The 22,249-nt window shown below is 39.5% G+C and overlaps 1 protein-coding gene and 1 long non-coding RNA gene across 7 annotated transcripts in view; one reads left to right on the plus strand and one right to left on the minus strand.

The window, feature by feature from the left end:
* ASAP1 (ArfGAP with SH3 domain, ankyrin repeat and PH domain 1) overlaps positions 1 to 22,249 on the plus strand; it is a 362,608-nt gene that overhangs the window by 317,608 nt on the left and 22,751 nt on the right. For 5 of the 6 annotated variants that reach the window (XM_048841653.2, XM_048841649.2, XM_048841648.2 and 2 more), the window contains 4 exons: positions 2,606 to 2,834; positions 10,144 to 10,197; positions 13,723 to 13,884; positions 21,649 to 21,715. In XM_048841653.2, the coding sequence (XP_048697610.1) occupies positions 2,606 to 2,834; positions 10,144 to 10,197; positions 13,723 to 13,884; positions 21,649 to 21,715 (512 nt within the window). The remainder of the gene's footprint in view (positions 1 to 2,605; positions 2,835 to 10,143; positions 10,198 to 13,722; positions 13,885 to 21,648; positions 21,716 to 22,249) is intronic. The other variant, XM_048841651.2, reaches the window with a different exon arrangement.
* LOC142070943 (uncharacterized) lies at positions 14,945 to 18,992 on the minus strand. Its single transcript, XR_012666875.1, has 3 exons — positions 18,879 to 18,992; positions 17,669 to 17,850; positions 14,945 to 15,147 (listed from the first exon to the last, which is right to left on the minus strand). It is a non-coding gene; the product is annotated as an uncharacterized LOC142070943 (long non-coding RNA).

A 22,249-nucleotide genomic window follows, 5' to 3' on the forward strand; every position in this document is an offset into this window, starting at 1 on the left:
CAGTTCCACTAAAACACATTTGTCAACAATTTCAGTATTCCATCCCTCCAGTGGGTAATAGATTGCTTTTTCTCCAATTCCATAACTATCCGGTTTCTAAAAGGTTGGACAGATTATATCCTCAGGTTCAAGAAGCTGTTTCCTCATGAGATCTCAACATCATGCTAACAAAATTAATGGGACCTCCCTTTGAACCTCTTGTGACTTGCTTCCGACTCCATCTCTCCATGAAAACGGTGTTTCTGATGGTGATTACCTCAGCAAGGAGAGTGGGTGAATTGAGAGCCTTGGTTTGAGAACCTCCTTATTCGGTTTTCCATAAGGATGAAGTTTACCTCCACCCTGACCCAAAATTCTTGACAAAGGTGGTTTCCAATTTCCACATTAACCAAGCAATTTATTTGTCAACTTTTTTCCTGAAGTTTCACAAGCATACACATCAGCAGAAGCTTCATTTACTGGATCTAGGATGTGATTAGCCATCTACTTGACTGCATCAGACTCTTTAGATTTTCAGCCCAGTTATTTGTCACAGTTGCAGATAGTGAAAGATAAATTGGCTTCACTCAGAAGATTTCCTCCGGGATTTCGTCTTGCGTTCGTTTTGCTACCACTTCGCTAATGTCAATGGCTCATTCAACTAAAGTGCAAGCAGCTTCAGCAGCTTTCCTAGCACAAATACCTATCTGAGACATTTACAAAGCAGCAACCTGGTCATCAGTTCACACCTTTGCTGCTCATTATTTAGTTGGGGATTGGTCCTGCTTTGAGCAGGGGGTTGGACTAGATGACCTCCTGAGGTCCCTTCCAACCCTGATATTCTATGATTCTATGATTATACCATTTCCCATCAGTCCAGGAATCATGCCAGCTTTGGGTGGATTGTTGTACAGTCATTCAGATAGACTCCAAGCTCGCCTCCACGTTAATCTGCTTGTGAGTCACCTACAGCAGAATTAACATGTGCAATCATACAAAGAAAGGGAAAAAAGGTTACCTACCTTTCTGTAACTTGTTCTTTGAGATATGTAGCACATGTCCATTCGACGACTCGCCCTCTTTCCCCTCTCTGTCGGAATCTATCCGATAAGAAGCAATTGGCAGGGAGCGGCTCTGTGGTGACAGAGGGTGCTTGAGCCGCCCGATGAGTACTGCAGTTCTGACAACTGTGTAGTAGGCACGCACATGTCTTCAGTAGAATGGATACGTGAAACACACCTCGAAGAGCAGGTGTGGTAGGTAGGTATGGAAAGGTAGGTAACCATTTCTCCTTTGATTAAAATGTCTATTCATAGATGTTAAAATATGCCCGTTGAAGACCGGACATATCTTTAATGTAAAATGCATGTATGCCATTTAAAAAAAATGTTGCACATTTTTACTTTCAGCTTTAATTATAGCTGCCAGAAGAAAATGAATTTAATTAAATCAATATAGTTGTCCTTTTTATGGTGATTTTTCCCTCCAAATTGAGATAGGTTAGGTTTTTTTAATTCATAAAATGCACTTTTTGTGTTAAATACACTTTCTACAAATCCATAATTTGTTTTTACTTGTTGCATCAACAGCCCTGTCTGTTTTTCAAGAACTGTGTTGCACAGTTATGGAAAAAGGAGTCATGAAAGAACCAAATTCAGGGCAAAAGGAAGGATTTCCTAGTGGTTAGAGTGATTGTCTAGGTCTTGGGAGACCAGGTTTCAATTCCGTGCTCTCCCACAGGCTTCCTGTGTGACCTTAGCCAAGTCACTTAATTGCTCTGAGTGCTCTTTCCCCATCTGTAAAATGGGGATAACAGTACTTCCCTACCTCACACAGATATGAGGAAAAATACACTAAAAATGTTGGAAGTTGCCCCATTATTACCAAAAATGGGGACCTTAGGGATCTTCAAAATCGAAAATGACACATATTTTGGGAAAAGAAAATATAGCATCTTGTAAATGGCTACTGCAGTAAGCATGCGAAACTTGTTTGCCTGAAAAGTTATTCCTTTATTTCTCTATGCATTTATAATTCATTCTAGCATCACATGTAATTTTAAATTAATATCCTGGCCCCATTGGTAGTCTTCCCCCTTGATTTCAGTTGGGCCAGGATTTTAAGTGCAATTCAAAATGAAGGTTTACTGTTACCTCCTAAATAATACTTTGTTAAAAACCAAGCAAGGTGAATAGCATAACTGTATAGCAGTACATATACAGTTTTCAGTGCCGATAATCTAATTACAACTTGTAAATTTTAATCTGCTAAAGCCACAGCCATTAATTTATGTGAGAGGAGTGGGAGTTTCACGAATGAGGATACCTTAAGGGGATGAGCTGAAGTTATCTAACCAATCAGCAAGGAAGTCATATTGGTATCTATGTATATGTATATCAGGAACTAGTTCTGTTGTAATCATACAAATATTTTTTCTGTATTTAATCATACATACACACACAAACCCTTCCTGTATATATACACAGTGGCTTTCACATTTTGTATAGCATTGTAAAAAGGATGACAAAGCTGAGAATTGCAGGACTCCAAAATGTGTATATGATGACTATATTGGCCCTCCTATACTAAATCTGTGCAATAATGTAATTTTTCTCTGTTTTCATAGCCTAGTCCTATAAAGAAAGAACGTTCTCCAAGACCCCAGAGCTTTTGCCACTCTTCCAGTCTTTCCCCCCAAGACAAAATGACTCTGCCTGGATTTAGCACTCCTAGAGACAAACAAAGACTGTCCTACGGAGCCTTTACAAATCAGATTTTTGTCTCTACAAGCACAGATTCTCCAGCTTCTCCAACAGCAGATGCTCCTCCTCTCCCTCCTAGAAATGCTGGCAAAGGTAAGTCTGTTCACAAAAATTTAATGGAAATCAAAAATTGTTGTTCAATGCTTCTCATAACCAACCTGAACACTTTGTGTTCTTCCAAGATTTAGTGTGCTTTTCTTTCACTTTGTATAATGCTTTTTAATCTAATGAAGTTCACATACTGAAAGCTTGCATTTTACAGTGCTGAAATGAAAAGTTTACAGTAGATTTGTATTTAAGTTGCATCCGACATGAATTATTAAGAATAACAAATACGTACTACAATTCTGTTTTCAAAAAAGCAGCTAATTCATTCTATATAGAAATAATTCTGCTCATGTTATGCTTGTTATTTAAAGCCATTATTTTAACAGTACACACTGGACATAAACCCAAACCAAAATCTCAAATCTGAGCCCTTTGAACATCTTGGTAACTAATGAGCGGTGCTTCAGGTTACAGTGCTATGCAGCTTCTGGCAGAGAAGACAGCCAGACCATGAGCAGGCTGGTGAGGTCCCCACTTATCATACTAGGCCCCCCACATGTAGAGCTGCTAGAATGGCTCTGCTGAGCACTAATGTGGGGGAAGGGAAGGTCCTAAGCACTGCACCAGGTGTCCAGCAAACCGCATATTCACGGAAAAACTGAGCAAGAGGCCCCAGGTCTTCACTGAGTGAAACAACCGCTTGGTTTTGTAGGATTAGGATTATCCATGAAGAAGAATTAAGGGTTTGTGCTAAAATTGTTGGTTTCAGAGTAACAGCCGTGTTAGTCTGTATTCGCAAAAAGAAAAGGAGGACTTGTGGCACCTTAGAGACTAACCAATTTATTTGAGCATAAGCTTTCGTGAGCTACAGCTCACTTCATCAGATGCATACTGTGGAAACTGCAGAAGACATTATATACACAGAGACCATGAAACAATACCTTCTCCCACCCCACTCTCCTGCTGGTAATAGCTTATCTAAAGTGATCACTCTCCTTATAATGTGTATGATAATCAAGTTGGGCCATTTCTAGCACAAATCCAGGTTTTCTCACCCTCCGCCGCCCCCCCCCCCCCCCCCCCCAAACTCACTCTCCTGCTGGTATTAGCCCATCCAAAGTGACCACTCTCTTTACAATGTGTATGAAAATCAAGGTGGGCCATTTCCAGCACAAATCCAGGTTTTCTCACCCCTCCCCCCCCAAAAAAAACACACACACACAAGCTCACTCTCCTGCTGGTAATAGCTTATCCAAAGTGACCACTCTCCCTACAATGTGCATGATAATCAAGGTGGGCCATTTCCAGCACAAATCCAGGTTTTCTCACTCCCCACCCCCATACACACACACAAACTCACTCTCCTGCTGGTAATAGCTCATCCAGACTGACCACTCTCCTTACAATGTGTATGATAATCAAGGTGGGTCATTTCCAGGATAAATCCAAATTTAACCAGAACGTCGGGGGGGGGGGGGGTTAGGAAAAAACAAGGGGAAATAGGCTACCTTGCATAATGACTTAGCCACTCGCAGTCTCTATTTAAGCCTAAATTAATAGTATCCAATTTGCAAATGAATTCCAATTCAGCAGTTTCTCGCTGGATTCTGGATTTGAAGTTTTTTTGTTGTAAGATAGCGACCTTCATGTCTGTAATTGCGTGACCAGAGAGATTGAAGTGTTCTCCGACTGGTTTATGAATGTTATAATTCTTGACATCTGATTTGTGTCCATTTATTCTTTTACGTAGAGACTGTCCAGTTTGACCAATGTACATGGCAGAGGGGCATTGCTGGCACATGATGGCATATATCACATTGGTGGATGTGCAGGTGAACGAGCTGGTCAGTTTGGATGAGCTATTACCAGCAGGAGAGTGAGTTTGTGTGTAGGGGGGTGGGGGGTGAGAAAACCTGGATTTGTGCTGGAAATGGCCCACCTTGATTATCATGCACATTGTAAGGAGAGTGGTCACTTTGGATAAGCTATTACCAGCAGGAGAGTGAGTTTGTGTGTGTATTGGGGTGGGGGGTGAGAAAACCTGGATTTGTGCTGGAAATGGCCCACCTTGATTATCATGCACATTGTAGGGAGAGTGGTCACTTTGGATGAACTATTACCAGCAGGAGAGTGAGTTTGGGGGCGGGGGGGCGGAGGGTGAGAAAACCTGGATTTGTGCTGGAAATGGCCCACCTTGATTATCATACACATTGTAAAGAGAATGGTCACTTTGGATGGGCTATTACCAGCAGGAGAGTGAGTTTGTGTTTGGGGGGGCGGGGGGCGGAGGGTGAGAAAACCTGGATTTGTGCTGGAAATGGCCCAACTTGATTATCATACACATTGTAAGGAGAGTGATCACTTTAGATAAGCTATTACCAGCAGGAGAGTGGGGTGGGAGGAGGTATTGTTTCATGGTCTCTGTGTATATAATGTCTTCTGCAGTTTCCACAGTATGCATCCGATGAAGTGAGCTGTAGCTCACGAAAGCTTATGCTCAAATAAATTGGTTAGTCTCTAAGGTGCCACAAGTACTCCTTTTCTTTTTGCTAAAATTGTGTAATCATCACCATGTGCACTTAACGTAAAGCCATGAGATATTTAATGTTGCCTTTTTTGTGATGAAATAATAAATATTATAATAGTGTTTAAAAGGAAAGAGAATCTCTTACAACTATATTAGTCCTGAAGATTTTTTTCACACCTCATGTATTGTTGCTGTAATAGATGTTAATAGTTTGTTAATCCATTTATACCATACTCATAACATTATGATTTGGAGTGGGCTATTCATCTATGGAATATAATTGTTAGTTTTCTATAATGCACTAAAGTCTAATCTTGAAGCTTTGCTACCATCAAATTTTCTACTTTTTTCTCTCCTGCAGCTTATACAGAGCCAAACTGTTTTTATTTATTTATTTTGATTTTGATTTGTTTTTAAACTAGACTTATGTAAAATGTGCTTAGTGGCTAACAGCATAACATGAGGCTAAAAGCCTTAAGTGAATTTGTCCCCTTGAGTTACAAAGCTGTTACATAACTATTTGCATTTCATTTTCTTGGCTCTTATGTTAGTTTAAATTTTTAAAAGGAATAAAGAAAAGATCTCATTAAAATGTACAGCGTGACACTGGATGCAGTAGTCTCTGTTTGCTTTATAGAACAACAGTTGCATGATTCAGATACCATGCTTGGGAAATACTGTTCCAAGGGCAGCATTAGTCATGTATTGGTGATTTTAGTGTTTCCTGGGTTGTTTTTTTTTTTTAATATAGGAAAGTTGCCAATTGACTGCCTAACTAGCCTTGCTGTTCTGTTACACAGTTTCTGTCTTCATCCATTACTCATGGGCTAATGCTCCCCCTCCTGTGGCATTTGGAGGTGGTCCAGTGTTGTTGCTGGAGGCTCCAGGACTAAGCTTCGCTCTTCAGCTAAGGCCATCAGATTTTCTGCCTCTGGTGATGGAGCAAGCTGGTAGTTCAGTTTCTCCCAACCATTTTGTTTTAAAGCCTTTGTTATTATTCATTTTCATGCAGTTTTGACTTATTATCTCCCTCCTCCCCTCGATGAGATGAATAGCAGCAGGGCGGTTTCAGCCACCTGGATCTGCTACTGCAGCATCTCCTGTTAGACTCCTTTGCAGAGCTGTCCTAAAAACACCAGACTTAAATCTAAGCGTTGTTCCTTACATAAGGCAGCACTTACAAGATCTATAGAGGGTTCATTATGACCTGCTTGTTACCATCTAGCTGACCTCTGCATTACTAGGGCACGGGGCTCAGAGTCCAGCCAGCCGACCTTGGCACTGCTTGGGCAGTGGGCTCAGAGTCAGATCAGCAAGTCGAGTCCCAACCCTGCCCCAATGTCTCACAGAAAAGCCTGATCAAGAGCTTCTGAGCTTTCGGGTAGAGAGTCTAAGGATGAGGAGAAAGCTGTTTGGTCATTTTAGGGGGTAAGTCTTGCAACAGACATGGGCTGGAGGGGGAAAAAATCCTGAAAGGAACTAGTGTCCCTCCCTGATAGTGAAGTGGGTCCTCAGCTCCCTGGGGAAAGAAGCAGGGCTCCTACACAGCTCTCCTTACTCCCACTATGAATCAGGGGATTCTCAGGATACTCAGGGGTAAGTCCTGCATATCCCATACACTCCCAGAATGACGGAAGCAAATGTGTCCTTCACAAGGCAGTGATTACTCCTGGTAATGAATAAATCGGGAGGAAATATGGGGTTAGCCTCCTCCTCCTTTGTCTTCTCCTCCTGAGGGAGTGTTTGCTGGGGCTTTTGTCATACACAGAGTTTCACTCACAGACCGTCTTCTCTACCATGCTCACTGCCCCTCCGCCATGCCCTGTAGGGATGCAGAGAAGCCTGTGTTCCTCCTATGCAGTTCTTCCTCAGGCTGAAGCCTAATTGGGATTGAGCCTGTCTGGCTTTCAGCCCAAGGACCCTTGCTCTGCCAGGGAAAGATGGTCAGACTCTGAAAGGCAGACTCCACCACTCCATAGGCTGGCTCCACATTAAAGCCCTAGGAGCACTTCAAGCAGTCTGACCAGAACAGAGGGTGCCCACAAAACTGCACCATCATGGGATTACAGGGAGGTAAATGAGAAATCATAGAATCATAGAATGTCAGGGTTGGAAGGGACCTCAGGAGGTCATCTAGTCCAACCCCCTGCTCAAAGCTGGACCAACACCAACTAAATCATCCCAGCCAGGGCTTTGTCAAGCCTGACCTTAAAAACCTCAAAGGAAGGAGATTCCACCACCTCCCTAGGTAACATCTCCTTGTCTGATGTAAGGTTCCAACAGCTACCATGGGACTGTGCTAGAGCATGGAGCCAGTCCATAAGGAGCAGGTAGGTGTTGGGTTCCATTATTTAGCAAGTGGTGTAGTTTTGAAAAAGTTTCTTAATATTGTTTTATATCCTTTGGGATATAAATATAATAAATCTTTTCCAAAGCATGCTGTATACTTAAAGAAAAACACCTCCCTTTAGTCCTTCGTAAGCTGGCTTCAGTCTCCAGTGAAGTTCCTTAGTGGCACGGTTCCATGGTTTTTGCTGAGATGCCACAGTGAAGTGGAAACCATCAAATCTGAGCTTTGTGTGTTGGAATTATTATTTATGTAGGGGATATTACCATGACACTAATTTAACTGCAGATTCCTTTGTTAAATCCAAACATTGATCATATTTATACAATTGCTCTAAACATGCCTAAAAAGCCTAAATAATAAACAACTTACTACATCCAAAGAGTGACAAAACATTTATAAGCATCTGATCATGATATTTACAAACAGGCTGAACCCAGGAGTTTTAGACCCAATTTAGTCAGTCAGGCATTAACAATGACCCTTCAGGAGTTCACCCTTTTGTACCCTTTTCATAAACCAGTGATGGCATTGCCTGTTACTAACTTAGCTAAAAACCATGTTGGGGCCAGTTTCAGGTCATTGCTGGTTCAATGTGCACAATTTTTTCTTATTATTAACTAATTATATTATAACTGGGGTTTTTTCTGCCCTTTATCTTTATCAATTACCCTTCAGGGCTAGCTTTTCCAGTTAAGCCATATTCTTTCAAGGCCTTCTCACAACTGCTAGCAAAACCAGCACTGTACACACAAACCACGAAGCATTTTTTTTTATTTAACTAAGCTAATTTAACTCTGTTCTAGCCTACAGTGTGGGGGAAGGAAGGCAAGTTAAAAATCATTTATGTACTGAATGCCCCTCTTACCCATGGTTTTTAGTGCATTTGATGTCTAAAAATTAACTTGGTTTATTTTTTAAAACTGTGTGCATGTATATGGGTTTCTAAATTACAGTATGTCAATTTGTGTGTGTGTGTATAGCTAATGTATTTGCAAGTTATTTTTATATTTCTGCATATATTAGTTAGTGTAAGACTGGGTCTTTTGGCTTGGTAACTTTTCAGCTGGAGTTTTAAAAGCTGCAGAAATTGATGTGTTTGCTCCCTACATTTCATCGAGGAAAAAGGGTATGTTAGGTCTTGTCTATGTGATAAAAGTTGCACCAGTTGAAGTTAAATAGGCATACCTATTTATGTTAAACTGGTGCAAATCCCTGCATGGACATGCTTATTTTGTTAAAAGGTTGCTTATTTTGGTTTAGCTAAAACTGATTACTTAGATTAATTTATGCTAAACCAAAATAAGCCTGGTTTAAAAGTGAAATAAGTGTGTCCACACTTTTTGGCACCAGTTCAAATAAATCGGTTTAAAAATCACATCTTTAGTTAAACTGGCTCAACTTTCTCACGTAAAAACAAGTCCTTAGTAATACTTAGTGAGAAAGTCAGTTGAATTTCAATTTCCATAATTCTGACAAGCTTCAGTTGTCTGATAGGTCTGCTGGTTAGTGTGTTGTTTTTGTAATGTTTTTTTTAAACTGACAACCAAAAAGTAGCATGGCTCAACCCATTAGTTTCACTGATCTTAATTAAATCTCTGCAAATGTTTAGTGACAAACCCAGTATTCAGGGTAATGTTGCCAGCTAGTTTTTCTAGTCCTGTTGTAAAGGTTTGGGGCAAATATGGGTCATTTTCACAATTTTAGGTGAAAATTAAGAAAATCTAAGTGGCTTTGCCAGTTTTCATCAGAAGACTTAATCAAAACCCTCCAATTTAGGTCTGTTTGGATTTTGAGCTGCTGGATGCATTTGATTTCCAAACTTGAAGCAAAACACAGTGTGTCAACCCATATACATTGAAAGCACAGCTCTGACTTTAATGCTCTTAGACTATATTATGACAGTCTTTCCTTACTAAATGCATACACAACTAATTTTTAAAGAAAAGTGCTTCTAGCTATGTGTTTTGTTGTATTTCATTGTCTTGTGTTTTTGATTTAGGTAAAACGAGCTATTTCACTCTTGTTTATATCTTGTTTTGTTAGTCTTGATTCGCTATACTGTTAATTTTCCAGTACTTTTAATAGGAAGAGAGACCTGATAGGACGCAAGTATGAATATATGAAAATCTATATGAAGTAACTTGATATAAGTTGTTAATTGTAGGTTTTGGCTTATTTTACAGGAGAAATTTAGAGTTGACAGTTGTAAGTATAGTGTATAGTTAATGTTCAGTCAATTTATTCTGCTTATGTCCTAAAGAGTAGTAGTGTGCTTGTGATCAGTATTTCTCAAATGTTGGCAGTAAGAGCTTGACGAGTAAAGAAAAGATATTGTCTGAAATGATTAATCTAATCAAACAGAGCTTTTAAATAATACCAATGAGCAATTTATATTTCTCATAAGAATTTTGAAAAAAATAGCAATATTTGTTATGAAAGTATCATTTTTAACACAAACTTATCACTTTCCTTTGCAGTACGTGTCCTACCATTAACTGGAATACTGGTTCTGCCATACCTCTCATGCAGTGGTAAAAAAATATATACTTTAGGTTCTCCCACTACAAAAAAAAATTATTTGATGGATGGTAACAGCTTTGCATGTTGTCACTGGTACACAAATTAATATATAGAACATGTACTAACTCCACAAAAGCTGAAGTACACACACTGTTAATTGCAGGCCTCTTACAATTATTTTAACTTCCCACAGAATGTTTTTAATTGCTGCACGGATAAATATCTTAAGGCTGGAAAATTTAATTTTAAATTACATGTTCTGTTAAACATTTTCTAACTTACCTTGTATAAATTTATGCTATTCTGAGTTTTGATCGTTACAGGGAAGATAGTAATATTTTTATCAATATAGGTTGAACCTCTCATCCGGTACTCCCTGGTCTGGCAACATCCATTGTCTGGCATAGTCGCCGACTCCATGGGTGCTCCAGGGCTGGAGCACCCACAGGGAAAAATTAGTGGGTGCGGAGCATCCACTGGCACCAAGCTCCCCCCTCTGCCGTCCTTCCCCTTCGCCTCTCGTGCGCCGGAGACCCCACACTTACCAACTCCTCCTTCTCCCTCCCAGCGCTTCCAGAGCACCGCAAACAGCTGATTCACAGCGTTCAAGCTCTGGGAGGCGGGGGGGTGGGAGGGAGGACCTGGAGCCGTCCTCAGAGCCCCCGGGGAGGGGGCTGGCAGCCGGGACCGGACTAGAGTGGTTCAACCTGTACTAAACATATCATTACAGACCTTAGTATCATTCCATCACCTGTTTCAGTAATAAAAAACAGATTGCAGTTCATTTTTTCCACAATAGTGTTTCCTGAAAATCCAACAATTTGACTTTCTGTCATTCTGAAACTAGCTATTTCCCTGAATATATTTTAGATGGTTTTCCCTATATTCCTTATTTTCCTGAAAAGAAACTTATCTTTGGTAAATGTTACCCACTACTTTCCCTAAAAGGGGGGGGGGGGTGTTGTTTAGTGATTAGAGCAGGAGAGTGGTTGGGTTTATTAGCATTGGCGAAATCACTGTGAGTATTATTAATTTGTATTACTGGAACAGCTAAGACCCCTAGTCATAGATTAGGACCCCCCCATTGTGTTAGCTGCTGTACAAACAGCGAATGAAAAGGCAGTCCCTGCCTGCAAGGAGTTTACAATTTAAGTATAAGACAAGAGACCACAAATGGCTACACACAGGGAATAGAAAGGAAACAATGAGACGGAATTGGTCACCACTGCAAACCAACAATGTAACCGTTTTTTAGGCGAAACTTCTCTGTGTCTGTTTATGCCATCTATAAAATGGGTATAACACTACCTATCTCACAATGTATGTTGCAAGTCTTAAAATTTGCAAAGTGATTTGAAATCCTTCTACTGAAAGGAGTTATATGTTAATTATTTCTATTGTACCATCCATAAGTTTCACATGTTAGAATGTGAACATTTGAAAACTATAAAATTATAAACGTTTTAAACTCCTTCTGTGGTACCTATAGACATGTTAGTATTATGAGGTATTAAAAATGCGTACACTCTATCTCAGTTTTAGTCACAATTTTTTTCTGTTTAATTTTACTTTTGGTTTTTGAAATATATATTCTTGCTTTGCATTACTAATAAAAAGAGAGAGATCTTATTCAGTTTACTTCCACTTGAGTTTGAAGCTTTATGTTGCCTTAATTTAAATGGCAGTATATAGTGCCAATTCAGGATACTTTCTCCATTTTTTGAATGAAGCTTGGATTTTTTGTTCTGTAGTTCAGCTGGAAGGACTGATAAAGATGGTATGCACTTCCATCAATTGGTCACTAGGGGGTGATCGGGTAAAACTGTAATAAATGGTTTGCATTTATCAGATCCATGTGTCAGCACATGTACCTCCAAAGTGGAGATTTCAAATAATTACCTCTTTTCTTCTGTCCTTGTGTAGCAAACAAATATATTGTATTAACAGTGACTTTAGAATAATGTTAGCAGCAGCACAATGAGTACTGAACTCCTTCTAAGGACCTCCTGAGGTCCCTTCCAACCCTGAGATTCTGTGATTCTAAGGTTATATTTTGAGCTGCTGTTGGTTTGTAGCACTTCACAAAATCATTCATATAAAATAAAATGAAGAGCTTCTGTGTTGCACAAGTCTACAGAATCCTCAATCTAGATTTATATCACCAAAACTGTCTATATGTTTATTGGGAGAATTGTATTGCTTAAAGTTAGCTTTTTTTATAATGAAATTTTAAAAGATACAGAAATTATTCACATAGAAACTAAATGATAAAATTAGTATAGAAGAAGTGCATTAATTTGCACTCATGTCTGAGAGAATTGCAAATTACTGAATTGGTGAATAAGTTAAACAAAAATAGCAAGGATAATTCATTGCAAAATTTATAGTAATTTGTTCATACATTTGACATGTAATTTGGTTCACATTATTTTTACATACACGTTTTGCAGTACACGTGTAAAAGTAACATATTATTCATAATATCCACTCGGAGCTCTGTATTTTCTGAGGGAGGAAACAGCACTGCTTGTGTGCAAATTATGGCGTATATTGATTAGCAAACTGCAAATTAGCAATGTTCTACTGTATGACTTAAACAAGAGATCATATTATTATTTATATCATAAGTAATATTCAATGTATATTTAGGCAGGTTTTGAATGGAGGAATAATTAAGTATTCATAGATAGACGCTATTTTTAATGCCTAAATCTTGCAATAAGTGCTATGTGGGCAGATCCCTGCATCTGAACAGAGCCTCGGACTAGTAAGGCTCTATCCAGTCAAAGGCCCATGCAGAGCTCATTGCAGGACCATGGCCAAAAAATGCATTATTACTTTATTGTAATGGCAAGAGTATTTGGAGCCATTCTAAACAAATACTATATACGTTTAAAATGGGGTTTTGTAATGTCTATTTCTTATCCACTAGGTTTAACGCTTTGTCGTGCACTATATATTTAATCCACACACAAACAGTAGCAATTAACAATAGAAAAATGAATTTATTTTGGAAACCTATTTCTTAGCATTCAAGGAAAGTTTGCTAAAGGAAAAAAATTATAAAACCTTGTTAGTCCCATTAGCTATGATATGATGCTCTGAAGCTATAATACTGACAGCATGCTAAAAGATTTAGTTTGTTGTTTCATTGTGGTATGGAGATTTTATAAATAGTAATTCTTAAACCCTAATTGAAGTACTTTATCTTCAATAAATAGTTTATAAAGATTTAAAACATTTTCTGCAGTTTTTAACAATGTCTAAAATTATAAATCCTGCAGTGATTAACCTTATGTGAATGTACATTTTAAAATATATGTTTGTCATTTATTGTCAAATTGCATACTGTCATATTACAATTAAAAATGGCTAAAAGGTGATGGGTATGTCATTAATCTCAACAGTGTTTTGGCATGGCTTATTTTTCTTTTCAGTCCTTTGCTCCATTTTACTATATTCTGATTTTGAATTCTTCAGTGCTACTTTGTTGTTACACATCCTGTATTGGTAAGATTTTTTTGTTAATTTTACAGGTCCACCTTCAACCCTTCCTCTAAGTACTCAACCCTCCAGTGGCAGCTCCACTCTTTCCAAGAAGAGACCACCTCCCCCACCCCCTGGACATAAAAGAACCCTCTCTGACCCACCAAGCCCGCTACCTCATGGACCCCAGAATAAGGGCCTAATTCCTTGGGGTGAGTTTTAAAAATGTAAAATAAAACAAAACTTAAGATGGCTGGTGTATATTACTTGCTTCTCTTAGTCAGTGCTAACTGTCCATTGCTGCTATATTTTATGGAATTTCAGAACAATTCCATCCTCAAATAAATCCCCAGGCTCTCTGTGATGTTGCCTGTACCAGTCCAGAGACTGGCAGGGTTTACATCTTTCTGCCAGCAGCAGGATGTAAAAAACAGATTAAGTATTTGTATAATGGGATACTTTGCTGACAAAAACTTTATAGAAACATTTATTACAGACCTATCCAGATAGGCACTTTCTTTTCATAGTAAAGACTAACTAGCCCAGTCAAACTTCTGCTTCTATTTGTAAATCCTGCCTACTCCTGGTAGCTGACACTCTTAGAGGAATTCCTTTGTCATGATAAAGACAAATCTTTTCTGAGGGAAAGTTGCCACCATTCATAAAACCAGCCCAGGCACATCACATTCTTCTTTATCCTAAGGCTAGGTCTATAATACAGGCCTATATTGGTATAACTACATTGCTCAGGGGTGTGAAAAATCCACATCTCTGAGCAACATAGTTATACTGACTTAACCCCCTTCCCCTCACTAGTAGACAGCACTATGTACATAGCTGCCCCGCCCCTCAGGGAGATGGATTAACTATGCTGACTGTAGCTCACGAAAGCTTATGCTCAAATAAAATGATTAGTCTCTAAGGTGCCACAAGTACTCCTTTTCTGTTTGCGAATACAGGCTAACACAGCTGCTACTCTGAAACCTGTCATTATGCTGACAAGAGAAGCTCTCCTGTTGGCATAGTAGCATCTTCACTAAAGCACTACAGTGGCACACCAGCAGCATTGTACGTGAAGAGAAGCCCTTAGAAAAAATGAGGGGAGGAATTGGTGCAAAGCAAAATGCTATTGTTGCCCCTTTTCAACCAGAGTGGCTAGTCAGAGTTTGGGACCCTCAGGGTGTTCCAGTTAGAAGTAGAAATTGATAGAGTCTTGCATTTTCTTTCATGTAATCTTGTTTATTTACATGGTATGTACAAAGTCTCTGCTTCTCCGAGCGCAAGAGGAATCAAGAACAAGAGGAGCAGTTTCTTGCTTTACAACCCCAAGCCTCTTGGGCTAACAGACCCAAAAGCTCTCTCCCTCACTTTTTCCAGTGTCATGCTGTGCTCGCCGGCTGCTGCTGGGCTTTCTTGGTTTTTTTCCCTCTGTGTCTCTCTCTTTCTGGTCTGTTTTCAGTTTCTCTGTGTTCTACCTACATACACACAGACCACAAACAATACTCAGCAAAACTCTCTGTCCACACAGTCCAAATTCCTGGGCAGATTCACGACACCTGCTTTTGTTTGTTTTTGTTTTTATTACAGGTAAACATGCACATATGCAAGAGACAATAAATCAAACCTCATTTAATCTTTTGATCAACTATTTAAAAGAGTCTGTAGACATTACTGACAGATACTAGTGAAAGTGTCTGGCACTGATGATACATAGAGTCTCAGTGTTTAAAAAAAAAATCTATACCAAGAGAGATGTTTCAGTCCAATGGCCACTCAACAAAAAATGCCTTTTCCAGTCAACACCGTTTCATCTTAGGTCAGAGGCTTCAGATTAAACTTATCCTGACAGTTATATTGATTGAAGGATGTGTTCACACCCACTCTCAAAGAGGTTTGTGATTGATGCAGTCACCAGTATCTGTCAGCATAATGCTATGTGCAGTAAACATTTGATACTGCTGCAAGTAAATACAGATGGATATATTTTTCTGGGGTATTTCCAAGTGAATATCACAGATGTCCCAAACGTTTTTTTTCTGCCAGATATAGCTTTTTGGACACAATGCATCTCAGGCCCATGTGATTTTACTCTGCACAGACTAAAGCTGGCAGGATTTCCCTAAGCCCCTGTACCTTTAGGATTTAGGTCCAAAAATTGTTTAATGGGTCACTCACACTTTACTCAGATTGCTGTGGCTGTCCTATTCTAAAGCTAAAATCTCTAACAAACATAAAAGCCATATAATTAGTCCAGTCAGCAACCTTTGGGCTTACACTAGATCCCAGTCTGATTCCAGTACTGATTTGTCTGTCATCTGTATTTGAGACTCAGGTCAGATTCCAGTATGAGAGATGAAAAAGCCCAATGAAAGTGAAAGTTCTAAAAAGGAAAATATACACCTCTTTGTTACATTCATCATACCTCTACTTTCTTAAAAACTTGAGAAGTGAAGAGAGGCTTTGCAGCATTCCCTGAAGCACGTCCTTGGCTAGTTCAGGACGAAGTGGGGAGTGCATTCATAGATTGAAAGGCCAGAAGGGGTCATTGTGATCATCTAGCCCAGGGGTCCGCAACCTATGGCACGTGTGCTGATTTTTAATGGCACGCTTCTGCCTGCCCCACACATCCCAGCCCTGACTCCAGCACCCCCTACACATGCCCCCAGCCCTCTGCCCTGACTCCTGCACCCTCCTCAAACACCTCCAGTCCCCCCACACCCCATGCCCTGACTCTTGCACCCCCCACATTCCCACCCCCACCCTGAGCACCAAACAGGAGCTCCTGCGCGCACACACACACACCCCACATTCCCACCTGCACCCCTCGCACCAAATGGGAGCTGCCCAGGTAAGCACTCCACACCCAAACCTCCTGCCCCAACCCTGAGCCCCCTCCCTCATTCTAGCTCCTGGCCAGACCCTACACCCCAACCCCCAACCTGCTCCTTCACCCCCAGCCCTGTGCTCAATGCACTCCCACCCTCAGCTCAGTGCAGAGAGAGAGGAAGAGAATGGGCTCGAACCAGGGAGAAGGCAGGTACCCACTCTATGTGGGCAAGGCTGGGCTCCCAGACCGGCAGCGGGCTGAGCGGGGCGGCAGCTGGAACCCTGGCTGGCAGGAGCCGGCGGACGGAACCCCAAACTGGCAGCGGGCTGAGTGTCAGCGGGCTGAGCTGCTCAGCACACTGCCAGTCTGGGGTCCTGGCTGCTGGCCCCTGGCCATCCGGGGTCCTGGCCACAGGCCCCACTCAGCCTGCTGCTGGCCTAGGTGAACGGAACCCCAGGCTGGCAGTGGGCTGAGTTGGCCAGCAGCGTGAGATCAGCATTTTAATTTCATTTTAAATGAAGCTTCTTAAACATTTTGAAAACCTTGTTTACTTTACATATGACAATAGTTTAGTTATATAATATATAGACTTATAGAGAGAGACCTTCTAAAAATGTTAAAATGCATTACTGGCACGCGAAACCTTAAATTAAAGTGAATAAATGAAGACTCGGCACACCACTTCTGAAAGGTTGCCGACCTCTGATCTAGCCTGACCTCCTGTATTACACAGGCCATAGAACTAATAATAATTCCTAAATCATATCTTTTAGAAAAACATCCGATCTTGATTTAAAAATTGTCAGCGATTTCCAGTTATTAATTATTCTCCCTGTTAAAAATTTACACTTTATTTCCACTCTGAATTTGTTTAACTTCAACTTCCAGCCATTGGATTGTATTATACCTTTCTCTGCTAGATTAAAGAACCAATTATTAAATATTTGTTCCTCATGTGGATGCTTATAGACTGTACTCAAGTTACCCCTTAACCTTCTCCTTGTTAAAATAAATTGATTGATTTATTTCAATCTATCATTATAATCATTCTTGTGGCTCTTCTCTGAACCCTCCCCAATTTATCAACATCCTTCTTAATTCTGGGCACTTGGACAGGTGCAGTATTCCAGCCGTGATCGCAACAGTGCCCAATATAGAGATAAGGTCACCTTTCTACTCCTGCGTAAGATTCCACTGTTTATGCATCCCAGGATCACATTAGCTCTTTTGGCCACAGCATCACACCGGGAGTTAATGTTCTGCTGATTACCCTCCAAATCTTTTTCAGTCATAGCTTCCAGGAATAGAGTCGTTCCCCCACTTTGTAAGTATGGTCTACAGTTCTTTGTTCCTAGAAATATACATTCACAGTTAGCCATATTAAAATGCATATTGTTTGGTTGCACCCCATTTGCCAAGCAGTCCAGATTTGCTCTGAATCAGTGACCCGTCCTCTTCATTATTTACCACTCCCCCAATTTGTGTGTCATTGCAAACTTTTATCAGTGATGACTTTGTTTTCTTCCAGGTCAGTGATAAAATGTTAAATAGAATAGAGCCAAAAAACGATCCTTCTGGGACCCCACTGGAAACACACCTGTTCAATGACATTTCCCTGTTTATATTTTGAGACACCAATTAGCCAATTTTTAATTCATTCAATGTGTGCCATGTTAATTCTATATCATTCTAGTTTTTTAATCAAAATGTTGTGTGGTACCAAAATCAAATGCCTTAGAGAAGTCTAAATATGTTACATCAACACTGTTATCCTTATTGACCAAACTTGTAATCTCATCAAAAAAAGATATCAAGTTAGTTTAACAGGATCTATTTTCCATAAAATCACGTTGATTTGCATTAATTACAGTACCCTCCTTTAATTCTTTATTAACTGAGTCCTGTATCAGCCGCTCCATTATTTTGCCCAGGATTGATGTCAGGCTGACAGGCCTATAACTACCTGGGTCGTCATCTTTACCTTTTTTAAAAATTGGCACAACATTACCTTTCTTCCAATCTTGTGGAACTTCCTCAGTACTCCAAGACTTATTGAAAATCAACATAATAGTCCAGTGAGTTCCTTAGCCAGCTCTTTTAAACTCTTAGATGCAAGTTAAATGAACCTGCTGATTTAAAAAACATCTAACTTTAGTAGCTTCTGTTACCCTGAGTTTTCAGAACCCAAAGCAGTGGTAATTTAACTGTTTCTCTCCATGTGGTATCAGGAATAAATCAATGGGGGCACACCTCCTCCGTCTGATACATGATTGATACAAACCAAAATGCTTTTATCTAAAACTACTTTTTAATGAGGTCTCAAGCACACACACACATATGTACCAGTAAATTCAAAGCATTCCAAACATTTATAGTTACCCAAAAGTCTGAAATTGTTTCAAGAAATCAGCAGCCAGGCTTCAGGTGGCCCCCTCCTTCTATCTAGCTGCTGAGGAACGTAGGTGTCAGATCCTTTCCCAAGAAAAAGCTTCCTCTGACTGCTCCAAAGAACACTTTCTAACAAAATCTTTTATAAATTTTATGAGACAAAGCACATAAATCATAATAGCCCCTAATAGGCTAACAATTTCCATGGCAACAGCCAATAACAATTCAGTATTCTTCTTATCGGCAAAGCATTTCTAGCCATAACAATAAAACTTACATGTCAGTGGCACGTAAAACCAAGGCTTTCCAAAAATTCCTTCTATTTTCATGGAAGCTTAACTCCCTGTCCCAGCCTCCCATTCTGATTAGCAGAACTGCAAAAATGCAGCTGCACGGCCTTGCCTCTCACGGTCCTAAAACTATTTCTAGCTAGGTGATGACTGGGTTTTAGCTGGCAGTGTTTGAACATACAAAATGGAAAGAATGTCAAATTCTGCGGATACGCTGCTCGCTAACATTCTCTAGAGATACTAATGTGTTGTTATCAACATACGATGAGACTGTATCATCAGTTTTTCCCCAAATACAGAACAGAAATATTTATTGAACACTTCTGCCTTTTCTGCATTATTATTGATAATTCCACCATTTCAATCTAGTAATGCACCAATACATTGTCAGGATTCTTTTTGTTCCTACTATATTTTAAAAACACCTTCTTATTGTTAACTCTTCAGACCACACATTTCTCCTTATGTTCATTTGCTTCCCTTATCAATTTTCTGCAATTCCTAATTTTGATTTATATTCATATCTTCCATTTGTTATGTTTTCTTTTTTTATAGCTGTCTTCACTTCCCCCCGATGCATCTGGGGGTGGGGGGGGAATGTTAGCCCACGAAAACTTATGCCCAAATAAATTTGTTAGCCTCTAAGGTTAGAACTCCTTGTTCTTTTCACTTCCTGGTAAACCAAAGTCAGGGACACTCACAAAGAACACACTTTGAGATTTTGGAGCTAGTGAAAAACAAACTAACAAAAAAACCTCTTCTTTTAAAGCTTTCGTTACTAGATGGATAGTTCAGTTAACTAATCAGACCCCTAATTGAACATTATCAGTCAGGAAGTCAGATCCTCTGACTCCGAGTCTGAGTGAAATTGCTTCGTAGATCTCAGAAAATTATTTCTCCTACAACTACAAGGTGGACAGGTTGTCTTCAAGCAGGCAGGTCTCAGCAAAAAAAAAACAAACAAAAAAGGCTTTTTTATTCATGATATAAAAATCCTTCATTGTCCAGCGCTTTCTGAGTTACTATGCCTTGGGGCCCACCTACTCTAACAGTGGAATTTTTATAAATGCTTACGATTAGCCTAACTCTGCTCCCTTTTGAAGTCAATGGAAGTTTCTTTACTATTTACTTTGGTGGAAGCTCAGTTAAGCTGTTGCTGAATGATTTTGAAAATCTCAATGTAATCTTCTTATCGGATATGGAGCTTTCCAAACCCATTTGCAGTGCAGAGACCTCAGATCAAATCTAGTCAGAGGGCAGAGCACATAAAGTTTCCTTATCTTGTCAAATTTTTTTATCAACTTTCCCTTTATATTTTTAGTAGTTTACATTTAACACAGTGCTCCTTCCTTAGATATTTTTAAGGTCAGGCTTGATAAAGCCCTGGCTGGGATGATTTAGTTTGGGATTGGTCCTGCTTTGAGCAGGGGGTTGGACTAGATGACCTCCTGAGGTCCCTTCCAACCCTGAGATTCTATGATTCTATGTACTGTATATGCCTTTTTGTCTCTGCTGCTGCCTGATCGCGTACTTTTGGTCCCAAATGATAATGTGGTTGACCGGTGAGTTGGTAACTTTGGTATTCATAACTCTGAGGTTCTACTGTATGCAATTTCATTTTCTTTGTGTAGAAATTCTGTGCTTTCTTCTTGACTTTGATCATTAGGTATAACTTCAGTAAATTCACTTTCTGTGGAATGAATTTAACTGAAGTTTTGGTGTCAGGGGATCAAATGATATGAATGAAACACTTTTAATGTCACACTTAAGGATCTTCAGAAATAGGGTTATAGTAGGAAGAGTTGATAATAATAGGGTCTCTTATACAAAGAAGGTACTATAAGTGCAACTGCTCAAGACTTGGAGATTCTAGTGATTATGAAGCCAGGTTTGATGTTGACGGTTTGGATATTCTGACTTCAGTTTTTTCTTCCTCCACTTACTGGCAGAATTGAGTAAATGGACTGTTTCTTAGAATAATATAACAATCCTTACAAAATCAATATTTGTTTTGTGAATAAGTGCTAATTCATGATGGCTTTTAAAAATAATGTGTTACTTCCAAAGCAAGATGCTGCACTTTTTTTGCCCTTTCCTTGTACTGCCTTCCAACAAAATAGTTGAGGGACAATGTTGTGAAGTATTTTTTTCTTGTTTCAGAGACAAAATAAATGCCCTGAAGTAGTGACTATAATCTGATTTGCTTTTTCTTGCCAGTGGATAGATGCTATCAATGACAGTTTTTCAAACATATGGTATGCAGGAGGTCAGAATAGATTATATTAATGGTCTTTTCTGGCCTTAAAATTTATGAGTCTATGAATGAAAAATACTCATTAAAATATACTTAAGTTTATATGGAAAATATTGGGAAAGCTGCAAATGTTTGTTTTATATGATATCCTCTACCTGCATGTTTCTGTTCTTTTATTCTCCATTTTAAAAAGTCTAAGTAATTTATATCCCCTTAGGTAATGATTTGGGTCCACCCTCAACTAAGACTGCAAACAAGTTTGAGGGAATGTCTCAGCAGTCGAGGTAAGATTTATGTATTTGCATATAGTAATGTTGTGCATGATGTGGCCAATTTATAAACTGTGGAAAATCAGCTGTTAATTTTCTGAATATTCCAACTATACAGTGCATTCTTGCTCTCGAGCTCTGCCAAACCTCTTGAATCAGTTTGAAGCAGCCACAAAGAACTGAAGCTCTGGATGGTACAGACAAAATTATGGCAGCAGATGCTGCTGCTGTTTTCTCTCATCAAAATACCATTGGAACTAGAGAAAGTTGCACTAGGCTGTGATCCAGGAATTTTATTCTCATGTCTTCTGCTGACGCTAAATAATTCTGTGTACTTCACCACCCTCATTCCTGAACTAGGTCACGTGCCCCTACCATACACTAACACAAGGTTACATAAGTTCACTCTTGGCATAGCTTGGACTAGAACCTGGTTCCCTAATATGACAGATATAAGTCTCATCCATTTAACCACACATTTCTCAGTCTGACTGATCTGTGCATTTGTAATATAAGCTATTCTTGCATATAAAACCCACTGGTTCGATG

This window comes from Caretta caretta, chromosome 2, assembly GCF_965140235.1.
Source record: "Caretta caretta isolate rCarCar2 chromosome 2, rCarCar1.hap1, whole genome shotgun sequence".
Taxonomy (NCBI): Eukaryota; Metazoa; Chordata; order Testudines; family Cheloniidae; genus Caretta; species Caretta caretta.